This window comes from Etheostoma spectabile, chromosome 14, assembly GCF_008692095.1.
Source record: "Etheostoma spectabile isolate EspeVRDwgs_2016 chromosome 14, UIUC_Espe_1.0, whole genome shotgun sequence".
NCBI lineage: Eukaryota > Metazoa > Chordata > Actinopteri > Perciformes > Percidae > Etheostoma > Etheostoma spectabile.
In genome coordinates, this window is record NC_045746.1 from 5088309 (window position 1) to 5104613 (window position 16305).

General features: G+C 39.4%; 2 protein-coding genes across 4 annotated transcripts in view; one reads left to right on the top strand and one right to left on the bottom strand.

Annotated features, from left to right (window-relative positions):
* Positions 1-6149, bottom strand: part of kcnh8 (potassium voltage-gated channel, subfamily H (eag-related), member 8) — a 50042-nt gene extending 43893 nt beyond the window's left edge. The window contains exon 1 of the mRNA XM_032535965.1: positions 5776-6149. Coding sequence (XP_032391856.1) covers positions 5776-5851 — 76 coding nt within the window. The 5' untranslated portion in view covers positions 5852-6149. The remainder of the gene's footprint in view (positions 1-5775) is intronic.
* A 6221-nt stretch (positions 6150-12370) lies between these two features.
* Positions 12371-16305, top strand: part of satb1a (SATB homeobox 1a) — a 14934-nt gene continuing 10999 nt past the window's right edge. Inside the window, exons 1-4 of one of the 3 annotated variants that reach the window (XM_032536023.1) lie at positions 12371-12611; positions 14646-14875; positions 14980-15156; positions 15238-15364. In XM_032536023.1, the coding sequence (XP_032391914.1) occupies positions 14659-14875; positions 14980-15156; positions 15238-15364 (521 nt within the window). In that variant the 5' untranslated portion in view covers positions 12371-12611; positions 14646-14658. The other 2 variants (XM_032536022.1, XM_032536024.1) reach the window with 2 other exon arrangements.

A 16305-nucleotide genomic window follows, 5' to 3' on the forward strand; every position in this document is an offset into this window, starting at 1 on the left:
GCAGTACAACAAACATATGGTGTTTTTTGAAAATTAAACCACATAAACTATTCTGGTACAACCTCTAAATACAATTATGAACCGGAAAATGAGCATAATATAGCACTTTTTTAAATTGATTTGAGCATGAGAACACAGCTGCTAGGCAACAGCAACAATTCTTTCTAACAATTTAGCAAGCTGTATGTCTTTCGAATAAACAGTGTTGACTTCTTGTCCTGTAAGCTAGCTAGCCAGCATGCCAGCTGGTAGCTAGCTGGTAGTAAACCAGTTAGCTTGGTGAAGTACTTTGGCTGTGGCTAGCAGGATAGCTAGATGTTACCGATGAGCTCACAAGCCATAGCTTGAGAAGCCCTGTAAGTAGACTCTATGTCACCAAGCTTTTAGCGCCACTTATTTCCCAAGGAAATAATGTTACGGTGCAGGAAATATGATAAAGCTCTACGGCAAACCCATTCAAGTTAATAAGGCCTCTGCGCACAACAAGAACCTGGATGTGGGTGCTAACATCTTCATTGGTAATCTGGACCCAGAGATAGATGAAAAACTGCTCTACGACACGTTCAGTGCCTTTGGCGTGATTCTCCAGACGCCAAAGATCATGCGAGACCCAGACACTGGCAACTCCAAGGGTTATGCTTTTATCAATTTTGCCAGCTTTGACGCATCAGATGCAGCCATTGAGGCCATGAAGGGCCAGTACCTCTGTAACAGGCCCATCACCGTGTCCCGTGTGTGAATGATCTCACTGTGCTACTTTCTGGTTCAACTGGGCAAGAGGGCAGTAGACCTACTTAGATACAATTTCATGGGAAAGGGGTCCTCTGTATTCTACACTGTTCACAAAGGTACAGCACATCTCCATGCTTTGATTATTTTTACCCTAAAACAAAACAGTCTCAAAATTAAGTGGGCTTTGGACAAAATGGGAACAGCACTGCCAATCCACTGCCAGTAAGTGAGAGCCCCTGTACACCCTGCAGCACTACAGTCAATGATGATTGATTACTCTCTCAGAGTCTCATAACTACACTCATTACTTTTTCATTCTCTAGCTGAGGACAACATTAGACTTGTCTTTTCACAAGTTGGCATTGCCATTTTGTAAAAATTAAATAGTTGTTGATGTTTTTGACACTGTTTGACAGTGTGAATTCCTGGCAATTACCAACAAATAACCCGGGTTATCTCTAGTCATTGAAGCGTATGTGCATCAGCATGTGGTCTGTGGTCTTTCATACTCAGTAATTAGCTCCCTGGGTCTTCCTGCAGGTCATAAGGTTGCTGGTGAGACTGAGCCATAGGGACAGCAACAATACATCCTCGGCCTTCTCCTCAGATAGCAGCATCTGATAGTGATGGCTTCTTCTGTTATGTGCAAAGCTTTGATGAGTTTTTATACACTCACCTGGCAGCAGTGGTTATCATGATGCCACTATTTAACAGCTTAATTAGATGTGCTGCATTTAAAGGAAGTTAATCAGTGGAGAGAAAACTTTTGCTTTACTACCCTTATGCTCATAAGGTCAATATGCTTATACGTTTATTTGAAATATATCGACTCAACACACAGCTGTTCCCAGTCTTGGCACCAGTGATTGTGACAGTAATCACCTGCCTAGTGGAGGTGGAATTAGTGTGTGCTGAGAGCTAGAAAATGGCAATTTTGAATTTGAAGATGGGCAGCACAAACTGGGAGAATTGTGTAGAAGAAAATGAATTACCTAAAAGTTTTAGTCTTATTTTATCTTGATATCCTCTTTCCTGCTGACTGGTTAAGTTCCTATTATTTTATCTGAATAACATTTTTTTAGTGTCTTCTGTGTGGTCTGTCTGTCTTTTGTATAGCTTAGCGGTTAAACAAAGCATTGTCCATGGGTTACTGTTGGTGGTACTTTTTGTTTTAGGGCCGTAGCCAAACTCCAGCAGGGTTTAGACTTCATTAAAATCAAGGACCATCCAAACCGGCTCCTGTGTTTTTACACTTTATTTAATATATATACACATATATATGTATATATATTGTATTTTAATAGTATTGGGTCTATGCAAATCTACTCAGACAGACTTGTAAGTTGAATGTCTTATCAGCTTTTGTTTATACTGTTTGTTTCCAGTGACCTTGTATAAAACCCTGGCTAGAAACTCATTCTGGTCAGAGGGAATCTTGTAAGCTTCTGTCTCCACTGCACAGTGAACAAAGCTCATCTGAACCAACCACAGAATTGGACCGGAGAGAACTTTTTCTTCTACACTTTACACAGCCCTCTACTACAGCTCTAAACCACCAAAACATCAGCTTAATTTAGCAGAAGCCCATCACCCCAGCATCATTGTTAGACAGAAAGTCAAGTCAGCAAGTATGCTGAACCGGTGATGAGACTGCAATGACTTCAGTTCAGAGGTAATAAGTGACAGTTTGCTGTCCAGTGAAACGTATGGATGCATTTTAAGTGCACTACAGTGAAATGCAGTGATGTAAAGTAACTAAGTACATTTACTTAAGTATTGTACTTACAGTAAGTACAATGTTTACATACTTGTACTTCACCCATGTATTTCCATTCTATGTTCATTTATGCTTCTACTCCACAGAATTTATTTAACACAGTTACTTCTAAAACAAATGATATGCTTAAATAATATGATGCAGTCCTTTACTGTTAATCTATTCAGTATACAAAGTGTCTAAAATTGGCTCCGAATTGATAAGCTACATCATTACAATGCTCTTAAATGTATTAATTATTGATAAAAACAAATTAGAATATAATAGTCTATAATATAACACTGTAAAAAAAACAAAAACATTCTGCATATTGAGTACATTTATTTTTAGATCATGGTAATTCGGAGCACTTCTTCCACCACTGGAGATATGACCACATATACAGAAGGCATATCCATGGAACTGAAGATATCAACTCTAAATGCATATGTTCATACTTAGATGGAAAATGATATAATTTAATTTGAAATAATTGATTTTAGGTAAAACAACATATTGAATGTGTTGTAATATATTTCATGTTGTTTTGCTAAAAGAAAATGTATGCAGAGCTGCAACTATTAGCCGTTTGCTTAATTAATGGGGAACTATTTAGTCCCTTTTTAAGGTTCCAGTTGTGCAAATTTGCAGGTTTTCTTGGCCTTTTGTAATATTTAATTTAATATCTTTGGATTTGCGACTTTTGGTTAAACAAAACAAGCCTTTTGAATAAATGAAACTGAGTTTTGGAAAATTGTCTCTTAGACATTTTAGGGACCAAACAATTAATCTATAAAAACAATTGATAATGAAAATAATCATCAGTTGCAGCCCTAATGTACATACGTTTCAAAATACTATACTATGGGCTAAGTGATAATGTGTGATTGCAATGAGCAGCACACTACTAAACACTGCTCCAGTGACGGACAGGTGGTGAAATTAGTTACCTGGATGGCACAATGTTGTAGTGATGACAGAAGGTGTCACAGCACTCTCACACAGTCATCACAGTGTAGAGCTACAGACAGATTTTGTCATTTCAGTTACACTGCTAGCAAATGGGCACACTATCCTTCCACAGTGATCAGAGGCGTTTGTGTCTGTCAACTAATAAGTCGACAAAACCAACAGTGAAACACGCAAACACCGTTTGCCCTTTGAGTAGTCATGAACTGCCTGTGAAATCAAAATAAAATCTTTAAAATGTTTACTCTCTTCTGAGCTATTTAAATGAGACCGTATGCATTTGTTGTCTTCTCTCAGCTGTTATTTGAATGTATTGCAAAGGTTTCTAGTGACCACGATGTTATGTCTGAGACATTTCAAATAAACCTGGGTGTGAACATGGAAGAAAATCTCTCTCTTCATGAGCACTAAAAAGGTTTAGTCAATTTCGAAGGCCGCCTGTAAATGTAAAAAAACAAAAAACTTTCCTATGAGCACAAATCAAGTTAAACACTTGCCTACTTTACTTTAATCCATTTTTTTTGGATGACGTCAATGGGGATCACATAGCAATGAACCAGCACTCCGTTGCATTTGCTCCTGGTCAGGCCATCAGACCTAATTTGTCCAGTCAAGCTCCACTGCCTCTAGTCTGCCCCATCTTGCAGTTGAAATCCAACGTTCATTTCATCTACTTCGCAGCTCAAGGACAATCCATTTGTGCTGTACACTAGACCACTCCAATTCCCTTGTGTTAGAAAAGATCTACTGCCCAGGCAGCTCAATGTTTGTTAGCACTCGACATATAGCCTGCTTTTACTCATACAGTGGTGCTTATCCTGCAGATACGGGTACTGAAACAAGGATTGATGACAGCAACTATTATCGTGCCTCACCAAGTGCTATCACCAAACCAGACAAAATGGAGCATGTCCCAAAGAGTAGGGGGAGTGAGGTCAGGAGGTGAGTTGGTTTTGGAACAGGATGTATTATTATAACTGTCTATGATAAGGATTTTAGCAATAAGTGGCAACTATTAATATTACACAAACAGAAGTGTGTTTAAAGTGGTTGTAGTGCAGGTGTGTTTATGACAAAAAGACATATTACAGTCTGGTACAAATACAGTATGCTATAGCAACCGCCCTCTGAGTAGATGCTCTATGATAAACTGATACCTGAAGCTGCAACTATTAGTAGAGTAAGGAAACTGTTATGGGCTTTTTTTTTTTTTTTTACTGCAGACCAAACCAATAATCAGTGTTTTAATACAAATAATCGTTAGTTGCAAGCCCACTGATACATTATAGGAACTGTCTGAAGTGGAATGAAAAGCAAAGATGAACCACTGAAAAAATACAAACCCAAGGGTGTGCATATAGCTGCCTAAACAAACACAATGCACTAAGATGTAACCCTTAACAGCATGAACATAGGTTGAAACTGGAAAAGGAGAGCAGGGCAGCTCAGCTTAACGTCAGCTGTAAAACATAGCTGATTTCCAAGATTCTTCCTAGAGAAATAGAGAATGGTCTTTATGAAGTATGAAGTCTACTGAGATAAAGAGGCCAGAGTTCAGAAAAAAGTTGTCGTTAGAAATGCCTCAGTGTGTGCGCCTCAGCCCGGGAAAAGACTTGCTGTAATGCCGCCGCCGACCAATTAATTTTGATAAATGCGACTGCTGGTTTCAGACCGGCGGGAGGAAGATCGCACCCACCGCAAGCCTTGTCGGGCCAAAGAGCAGAGATAATAAAGGTTCACTTCACAGAAAAAACAAAACTATTTGTGGACAACTTAGACAAGTTAAATTTATTCATGTGTGTTTAGAAGTATGTGCATCAAATATACGACACACAGGCTGCAACTAGTGTGCAAGTTGTCCAAATGTGTGATGTGGAGCCTGCGCGCGCGCCCGGTTAACGCGTTGTCGCTGTCTGCGGTGCTGGGCTTTCAGCACCGCGGACAGCGACAGACTCTGCCTGCTAATTGCTGTGGGAGCGTATCCATCCGGCTTGTCTGTCTGATCCTGAGACTGATGACTCCATTTGGAGTTACTTTGAAGTTAAAGTCTAACTGAGCAAAAATAAAACGGACCTGAAATACCCATTGCCCTGATGTCTACATTTAATTAATCCATTTGCATTAGGATAACAAATTGAGTCCCTCAGCTTGATTTTTTTATTATGATTGTTGCAGGTGTCTTGTTGCAAGGATCTCCAAGAAATGTCAAGCTTCTAACAACCTGGAGGTTACAAACCGGCCGAAAACTTAAACAAAAAGCTAATATAGATGCTAAAAAGATCCTATAATTAAAAAAGAATAATTAAAAGCAAACTTACGAGTGCCATCGAACCGTGTGGCTATTGTGTCCAGAAACGTGTTCTGTGGCGCTAATAATCCCTTCATTACAGGCATTTTCCCTGCTCAATATCGAAGTCCCCATCAAAGTTGCTGAAGAGCAGGCGCAAGTCGTCCAAATGTTTATGGTGCTCCCATTTAAGCTGAGGAGCCTCTGGACAAGGAGCTATACGGTCAACTCAGCACAATGCGATCCCTAGTCGGTGGAGAGTGCTCGTGATGCGCGCACTCGCGTGTCTGGAGCTTTTTGTTGCGTGCGTAAATGTCAAGAGAAGACGAAGCCCACAGGTGCAGTTCAGGTAATAGCCAGGTAAGACCGTGAGAGAGTGAGACTCCCTGGCAGCAATGCCATTATTCTGCCGTTGGAGCCGAGGATCATCTCTCCCCAGCGCGCAGTGGTGGGAGACATCAATCACTCTCAACAAGAACTCGGACCAAACGGGGGAGTTTCTCAGTATTGAGACATCACAAGTCAGAAACATAACTTTTATTTACATTTTGTTTTCTATTTTTTTTTATTCTCTATAGCTTATTGGGGAATTTAGCTTCCTTTGTGTTACTCAGTAAAGTAAGTCATGGAATATTACACAATAGAACAATAGCAGGCAACTACTAGCTCCGATGGAAATCCCATTAAAAGCTGTGTCAGTTACCTTTCACCCTGTTCAATGACGTAGTGCACTCTATAGCAAGTTAATTCTTGAAATAAGTTTAACAGTCTGTCCTGAATTTAAATAATGCATTCACCAGCGCTTTTTTGTGGTGCCAAAAACGTGGAACAAATGATTGTTTGTCTAGGCATTATGCAATAGAGTCTGACATACAGAAAGGGGAGGATGGGAGGAAGAAGGAGAAAAGTGAGAAACAGCATTTCTTCCCATCATCACCCTAAACCGAAAACAATCATGCACAAGACCTGCGCTTGCACAGCCGTTATTAAATACAACTGCAACAGAACCCAATAGTTGCACAACACGTTGCAGAATAATTGCTTCCGGAGATGCATGTCTCATTTGCATTTGTTGTTTTGACTGACTGCCTACCTGTCAGCATGCGCACAGCTGGCTATAGTAACGGGGCATCGCGAGATTGTAGCTCCGTCTGGTGGTAAGATTAAGGCACGACATCCATGGTAGACATGTCTACTGTATGGATTTGGATTCAAAACACACGAGACACAGAAATGTTCAGCCGAATCATCAGTTGCACCATATCGCCCTCATGTGGACAGCAAAGTGCCAAGCTCCTATACATAAATAAATAAATAAATAAATATATATATATACATATATATATATATATATATACAGTATTTATATAGTATATATATAGTATATACAGTATATCTATACAGTATATCCACATATATCTGTAAGAGGATGCATGAGAATTATAGGAAATAAAGAAAAAAAGATAGGCATGTAGACTTCTTGAATTCCAAACAGCACACATTTATTTGCAAGGAGCCAAACATGTATGAATGAGGAAATACAAATCTTGAAACTAACAAAAGACAACTGGAGCAAAACAACAAAACCTACTTCTCACATTATGAGAAAAAGCATGCATTTAAGCAGCATGACTCATCCAATAGTCTGTCCCAAAATGTCGATAAAGCACGTTTGTATTGGCAAATCTACCAAACATTTATAACTTTACCAAAATCTAGACACAGTTTGCGCTCATTTTACACAAATAAAGAAAACTCTACGAGGGTTGTATCTCATTCCAATTACCCCTCAAATGCATTAGCCAAACATGAAAAATAACTACAGACAGAAACAATTAAGTAATCAAATTCGCAACTTAATAAATCTAACTGAAATTGAACAGTGGTTGTGTGTGAAATGCAAATGTGCAAAATATCTATGGACAAATGTACACAAGCACAAGAAACAAGTGTTGAGTGCATAACCCACTGTACAGAAGTACATTTGAGGAGTTATGCTGGTGACTGTTAGTATCAGTAGTATCTTCTTAAATATAAATCTATATGCAGGTTGAACTAGAAAAGTTCTTTTGTAAAATTCATTTTATTCTGAAGATGTAATTATGTATTACAACTAGTTACGGAACAGTAAAACAACTAATGCAAGTGAAATATGTGAGAGCTCTTTGGTGAAACTAACAGAAACTCAAGAAAGTGGGAAATAATTGAACTTTGATGGACACGTGTTAGTTGGAGCACCATATCCAGAGGCGATTTCCACAAAGTTGTATAGCTCATTTTGTTCATTAGGACCAGAGTTATTGATATGTAGTCAACATATCAATAACTCTGGCAAGATCCATCAGTTGGTTTGCCTTACTGAAATGGTGGACGGGGCAATCATTTTGAAAATGAACACTGCTTTGAAATAATTATTCACAACTTCACAAGTTGCAAACTGGTCTGTAAATCCACAAATGGGATTGCACCCAAAGTTTTTCAATTACACGCCTCATGTTGTAAGTACCAGACACCTCTAGCAAATAACATACACACACACAGAAACTACACACACATGCAGGCAAACACAACAGGCAGAACCAAACTCCAATCTAGGTCAATCCCATTACCACCAGTGCCTCCGACCTAACCTAAAAACAGGCTAAACACCAAAAGTCAAGCATGTGCCTCCTACTCAGATCCTCCGCAACAGTGAGGCAGCTGTTACAGCTGTGATGTCCTTTAGACAAAGTTAGGTCATCAGGTGCTCTGATGCTGACTGCTGTGAATCATATATCACCTCAGTGGTTTCAAACAAGCACAATACGAAATGATGCACGTAAAGAAACATGCAAGTCATGTCCCTGAGTTGAGGCGGCGTGAAACACGGAGATATACTTCCATAAATGTGTCAGCTAATAAAATGAAAACAGACAGCCAACGCGCAGCGATGCTTCACTTGATCAAGTGCTTTATGCGTCATTTAAGCATGATCATTGGTCCAAACACGTTTTGTGTATACTGTATATATGTGTGTGTGTGAAGTGAAGTGAAAGTTGAGGTAAAGTGAGTCAGTGTTGCTGACACTGTTAACATACCAGAAGCTTAAACCTGCCTACCATCTTTAATTTCAGTGCACTTTTTGAAATAAAATTACAATGTGCTTCTCAACACACTTTAGACCAAAGTGTTCTATAATAGCAAAAAAAAATAAAAAATCTAATACACTAAACAGAGGATAAAACCTAGAACAAAAAGGTAGGCTTTACACCTTGCCTGTGTAAAGCCTACAATGTCAAATGAGGGACTACATATGCAAGCACTTAAGAAACCATAGAAGTGTCATGTGTTCTCATCTTCTTCTGCATTTTGGTTTAACTGGCAGAAGACATCCTTTGGCTCAGTCAGACCAGATAAAAGCATGGATGACTCTTTCAAGAAAATTGAAAGTTGGAAAGTGTTTGTATTACCCTGTTTAATCAAGAGTACTTACATTATAATTGCTTTCCATAGAAGAGCTAGATCAAAAATTATAGATTATTATTATTATTTCATTTGACGACCATATTTTGAGTGAAGAAACCGTTCATTTTAAAGCCAAGCATATAATTGAGCGTCATTGAGTTTGAAGAGAATTTGTGACAAGCAGCGATTAAAGTGTGTGGAATTATTACATATTTATACCAAACACACCACATTTTTCAGATTCCATCCCTTTTTTTGTTTGTAGGAAAATGGGACAGTAACAGTGAAATTCGCCTGCATGCTTTATATTGCGCTTAACTATTCATTCTGTCCTCTGGCTCAAATGTCTTTCTGTATGCTACCACTAGGGGTCGCCAGAGATTTTTTTTTTTTTTTTTTTTATTGCGCACATGAGTACATTGTTTATTTATGGTCATTCTACAACACAGGGTTGAGCAATGGAATGCCCTTGTAGTCCCGTTATGCCAACAAAACAAAAATAAAACAATAGGAGCTTTAACATACACAACATGCATGTAAATATAAAAGAAATATACATAAAATGCCTGCACACGCATCAGTCACACCTAATCGATTTAATCAAAGAAATTGCTATATGAATTTGGTTTTGGGTAAGTGATGTTCTGCTTATGTGCTTTGCTGTAATACTCTGTCTCTCTTTGTACTTGGGTTTCATAATTAACAGTCTAATCAGAGCCAGCTTTGTGCCTGTATAACATACAGTCCTGCATTTATGCTTTAAGACTTCCTTGCTGCATTGCAAAGGCAACACTGTGCCGGCATTTTAACTTAATGGTTTTTACAATGCCCTCGGGTGCTAAACAGGATGTGGGCATGGCTGTTTAAAGATTCGGCTATAAGTTCATTTTACGCACATAGTTTGACAAAGCTAATAGCCCACATTCACACACACACACAATGTAGTCATCGCTCACAAAACATACTGCACAAGCAATCCTAATACAAGCAAATATAAAAATGTCACAACATATCATGCTCTCTTCTTACCCGATGCTTCCCCCTTCTATCTTTTGTCTTGCAATCTATCTTCTCACACGTATCTCAAAAAGCTCAAGACACTTGTTTTCCTTCTCCCCACAAAACAAAAAAGCATACAGTACATTTTTCAATCTTGTTGGTAAGGAGGGCACGTCTCGCATCTGGTTCCAAGCTCACAATCTCATCTGAAATCTAAAAGTCCTTGCATTCAAATGTGAACCTCTTTTGTGAAAGACTTTCTGATTTGTATACATACATCAAAACCACCTTAACCTGAGGCTGTTGTTTCCAATATTTGATACCTGCGCTGGTACATTAACAGGCCTAGGAGCCTGTACACACCCCAGATCAGGAGTAACCTGAGGAGAGACAGCTGCCCTCAAGCCTGCTTCTGGCACAGTGTCTGATAAGAATAGTGTATGGCTGTGTAACATATCTGTAAAGAAAGGTTTCTGGGTTAGGGTGTTTCAGCTTAGAGGCACAACAAAGACAGTGGTGAAAAAAAGTCTGGTTGTTTTAGAATTTCTATTTAAGTGAAAACTATGAAATTGATGTGAGAGTTTCACCGTCTGGAGTCTTGTTGTTGATTCAAGTATTCAGAAATGTGTGCATATTGCCATTATTTGTGTAAACAGTGGAGAAAAACTGTAATTTTTCTGTCACCACAGACACCCATTTTGTAGTACTGCAAATATATAATATTGCAATACTTTCATGGGCCATAGGCTCAATCACCATTTCATAACCCCCTTTACCGCCAGTGACTTAACATTTATTTTAAATGAAGTAAATGTGCCAGTAGAACAATGTAAAAACACTCCGTTACAAGTAAAATTCCATTAAAATAAGATTTTTAAATGTATACAAATTGTCAAAAGTAAAAGAAAATAGGCCATGTGACTGATACTGTATATTATTGACATAATTAAATGATAAATACTGATGAATTAACATTGTATCACTTAATATAGTAGAGTTAGTTTAGTCCAGTAGTTGCCAACCTAGGGGTTAGGCCCCCTTTAAAAGGTTACATAAGAAATTGGAGGAGATGTGAGATGTTTTTTATTCAATTTGAAAGTAGTAGTGGAGTGAAGAGTGCAATATTTTCCCTACAATGTACTGTGTTGGATGTATAAAGTAGCATACAATGGAAATAGCAAAAGTACAAGTACATCAAAATTGTTTTTAACTTAATTACTTTTCTGCACAAGGAGATGGCAGTCTAAATTTCAAGGTGACAGATCGTGTGTGTGTTCACGTCAGGTGTGTGTTTTTGCATGTCATTCTGCATGCATTTGTAAGTATCCCTGTGTGTGTGTTTTCTATGACATTGTGTTTATCAGAAAGTGTTTTTGTGCAATTTCAAATGTAATACACAAGTATGCATGAGCAAGAGAAGCAGGGATGTGCAATTCTGAGTGTTGGCAATCCATTTCCCTTTTAACGCACCAACATGATGCCTCCACCCATCTAATGGCAGTAGGCTCCCTAACCATATCATGACTTTATAATAACCACATCACATCCATGGCGATTGAGGTGGAATGAAAATCTAACCTAATTTGGAGAGATACATGACTGTGTGAGTAGTAGGGTGTCCCCTGAGATGAGGCTCTGATTGAGAGAGCCGTGCGCTGCACTGGTTGCATGCTCTGTGAGCGTGTAATGGTCTTAATTATCATTTAGCATGCCAGCCTCATTGACGATGTATCAAGCCAGTGATAAAATAGCAGAGCAGAGGGTGACAGTAAGAGAGAAATATGAACATATCAACACTTAAAGGCACAGTCACACACAAAATAGTAGTATCTCTAAAACACACACAAACACAAAACAGTGAACTTTTAGCAGCATACCCAGAGGTGCAATTGCAGTGATACACATGATGCACACACACACACACACACACACACATTTCCACCCAGCTGAGTGACATCTCTCTCTCTGAATTAGTCACGATGAACGATGTGTAACCAGCCATGACTCGTTCTGGCTGGGAAGATAGCTAATTCACTTTGTTTAATTAGTCAAAAGTACTAGAGCATGCTCTCTCTCCCCAAACATACTATCTGATTGCACAACATCCACCCGTTCTCTCTGTAGAAAAGACAGACCTGGGACCACACCGGTCTAATATTTCATAGGGCAAGTCTTCAAATCTTATCTGCTATAGTGAAGGATCTTTGACTCTTTCTCTCACAGACAAACACAACACGCACATCTTTGTGATACCTTCCCAGGGATTCCAGACACCATTTAGGGATCCCAGCTCCAGAGGTTCGTATCATCCACAGTGGACGGCATGGGGGAGTTCTGCTGATACTTGGCTGAAAGTTCCTGCAAACAGAAGAGAAGACAAGCTGTGTTCTTTGCTAATTGATTCAGCTGCATCAAAACTTTGTGGTACAGTGATGACTGTTTTTCTGTCTTTTTTTTAGGTTTGGCTGTTTTCGGTGGCCCTGCTTTGAGATATCTTATAGTGAGATATAAATGAGGAAATGATTAGAGTCAAATTATCATTTTGAGAATTATGTATTGCTTTATCTTGCGGTCTATAGAACTTATATGTGAAGAACTACCATGCGGTTTCATAGCATAGTAGATAAAGTGTATAGCATGAAGGCACCTATATTATTGCATAATATAAGCTACTACAATATTCTACAATCTATACTATACTAAATTATATCCTACTATACTATACTATACTGGTAGAGGCTCATTCTATTTTACCATAATATAGTATGCCCTACTATAGGGTTACTTACCATAGTAAAGGTTGCTCTACTGTACACAATACCATACATTCATTGTAATGTAGGCCTCATAGTATCAAACATAGCCTATTATACTATGGCATAGTGAGTACTTTATCATAGGCTACTGCTACAGTATATACTGTAATATCTGCTATTAGCTACTAAACCATACTGTTATTGTAATGGGATATAGAGCCCATGCATGGAATAACAACTGTAATTATCTACATAGGCCTATGAATCATAAGCCATAGATAATCGTGTTACAATTAAACATCAACGTTCAGAAGTTAATATCAGTCAGCCAGTCCCTCATTGCCCTGCTCCACTTTGTTACCATGGAGAGCTCCAATACCCTAAAGACAATAATAAGTGCGTGCACAGCATGCGGCGGAAAATAATAAATAGATTTATGCGCAATTGTCACATTTAATACATTTACGGAGCGCGCTAGTGAATTCATTATTACACCATATGCTAATGCAGCTGGGTACGCGTATTTATGAGTCTTTGTGTTGTGTGTGTGTGTGTGTGTATGTGTGTGTGAGAGCCTCTCTCTCTCTCTCTCTCTCTCTCTCTCTCTCTCTCTCTCTGCATCTCTTCGCGTGCGCACAGGGCTTTGGAGTGTAACCAACAACTGCTGTCCCGGAGTCAGTGCTGTAGACTAAGATGTTAATATGTGATAGGGAATGTACTCCAGGAGATCCGGGTTTTCTTCTCTCCAGAGCTTGCTCCACATAGGCTCCAGCTTGTCCCGGTGCTCTGGATGGGAGGTTGCTCTGAACTTGCGCTAAGGCCAAATTATCGTTATACCGGAAAGCGAAGCGCGATCGAAGAACAAGGAGGGATCAGAGGCAAAACTACTTAGACAGTAAACACGGGATAATGTCGATGTTAAACATACGATTAGTGTAAGGAAAATGACGTATCAACAACCAAGAGACGCGGGTAGCCTGTCGTGAACTGGAGATCAATGGAAGCGAGGATAACATATGGATACAGCCGATGTCTACAGGAGCGGGCTGTTGATGGCATGTCGGACATGCACGTCGTGCCGACTGAAACAGGTTGGTTTCACCTCGATCAAACTTCAGCAGAAATCAGACGTGGGACGATCAGCGCGCATTTACTGTAGGTGCTGAAGATGAACTGAAAAGCACTGTCTTTTTACAGCGACGCGCCTGGAGATGACAGCAGGTTTATTATGGGAAACTGCGCTCATTCACTGGACTCTTACTGGATACAAAGGGTTATCCTAATCGCTGCATCTGAGTGAAGGTCATCAGAATATCAAATAAATCTGAATGTGTGTGTTTACGTGTCAAAATTGTACTAAAATTGAACTGTAAATGACTGAAAAAGCTTTCTTTCACACTCTGTAGACGCTTACCAGGTATCTTGCTATATTTGTGTATGCCATTTTTAAATTACTGTCTAGAAATTTTGGAGGCATTTAGCTTTTTATACACTAATGTTTTTAACATGAACACTATGTTTGTATTTGCAAAAGTTACTTAAACATCTATAGGTAGCCTACGAAATACTCTCTTGGAACATAATAGTAGGTCACCATAAGCTCACTGCTGATCATCATGGACTGATATGTAAATATGAGTATTTTTTTATTAGGGTACCTCGTGCACTGTTTAATTTCTAAGCATCTGTGTTTCTGTATTAGTGTGAGACCACAGATGGATGCCCTGTGTAATGGAGCCAAGAAACCTGAGGGCGGCGACCCCATTGTAGACCCCCTGCCGCCTCCTGCCAAGCTGGCTCGTCTGGAACAAAACGGAGCGGGACCCTCTGCCCAGGAGAGGAGCTGTCAGGGTAGTCCTGTGGCCAAAACCCCCTGCCTGGTCCAGAAACCCAACTCAGTGAAGCCACAGAGCAAGAGCTGGCACAGCAAAGGTACATGGGCTGAAACATGATATTACAAACAATTTTTTTGTGCAGTGGTTATGACTCCTATGTGCCATCCCCTATCTCTGATAACTGTCTGCACATCACCTCAGGGAGCCTGCTGCCGGTGTTCTGTGTGGTGGAGCACAAGGAAAGCTCTCAGGAGGGAGAGAGGAGAGAAGAGCATGCTGAGTTTGTGTTGGTCAAGAGAGATCTGCTGTTTAACCAGCTGATAGAGATGGCCCTGCTGACACTGGGCTACTCACACAGCTCTGCTGCACAGGCTAAAGGTACATAGCACACACTTGCAAGGACAGGCAAGGGCACGCGTCCATTGTTTGAATGTTTAACATTTGTGTGTCTGTGCTCAGGTCTGATCCAGGTGGGCAGGTGGAACCCGGTGCCTCTTTCCTGCGTAACAGATGCTCCTGATGCCACCGTTGCTGATATGCTGCAGGATGTTCATCATATTATCACCCTCAAAATACAGCTGCACAGGTGGGTAGGGAGCTGACATCATATTTTAATGTCTGTCAACAGTTATAGTCAGGTTCTATTCCCTGTCTGTCGCTGGGAATGTGGACTCAAGACTGGTTGAGTATTTCCTAGCCTTTTATTTCTAACTCAAATCAAGAAAATAACCAAAGGACATGGGCCAAATCAGACCAACCAAGGAATGATACAACTCTTTTTTTTTATCTTATCTTAATGCCATTAGTTTAATGTCTTGAGTGATTTTAGTTGCCTGTCTAATGCATATTGATTGACATTTTAATGGTGTAAGACATTCAAAATTATTTCCTAGTGTGACATTGCTTAATAACCAATGTCCCTTTTTCTGACAGTGCCCCTTTAGTTGTGCCACATATTGGGTCTTGGGTCAGATCCACCATGAGATTTAGGACATCACAAGATACAAAAGATAATATAGACCTTTTTCACACGAGGAAAAAAGAAACACTCAGGTGTTAGTAATAGCGTTAACAATGGAGGCAGCTAAATATGGAATCCCGTTTTATTCAATATTAAATAAATGAATAAATACATAAATAAATGAATGAATAAATACATAAATAAATGAATAAATACATGACTAAAGAAATAAATATGCCTTTGAAATACATCATGAAATAAATTAGTGAGGCAATACATACATACATAAATAATTAAGTAAATGTATATATTTGTATAAAAATGAATGAATTAGTTATATATATATTATATATATAAATATATTAAAAGGGGGCGTGGTTATCTCTCCCATTCAAAACAGAGCCGTGGACCATCAGCTGCTGTGGGTACAGAGCACCGCCCAGGTCAGCGGTATTTGGTGGTCTAGTTACCCCAGAATAGGTGACTGTGCGCTGGGTACAGAGCACCACGAGCTGCCGGTTAATTATTTATGTATTTATTGACTCATTTATTTATTTCATGATGTA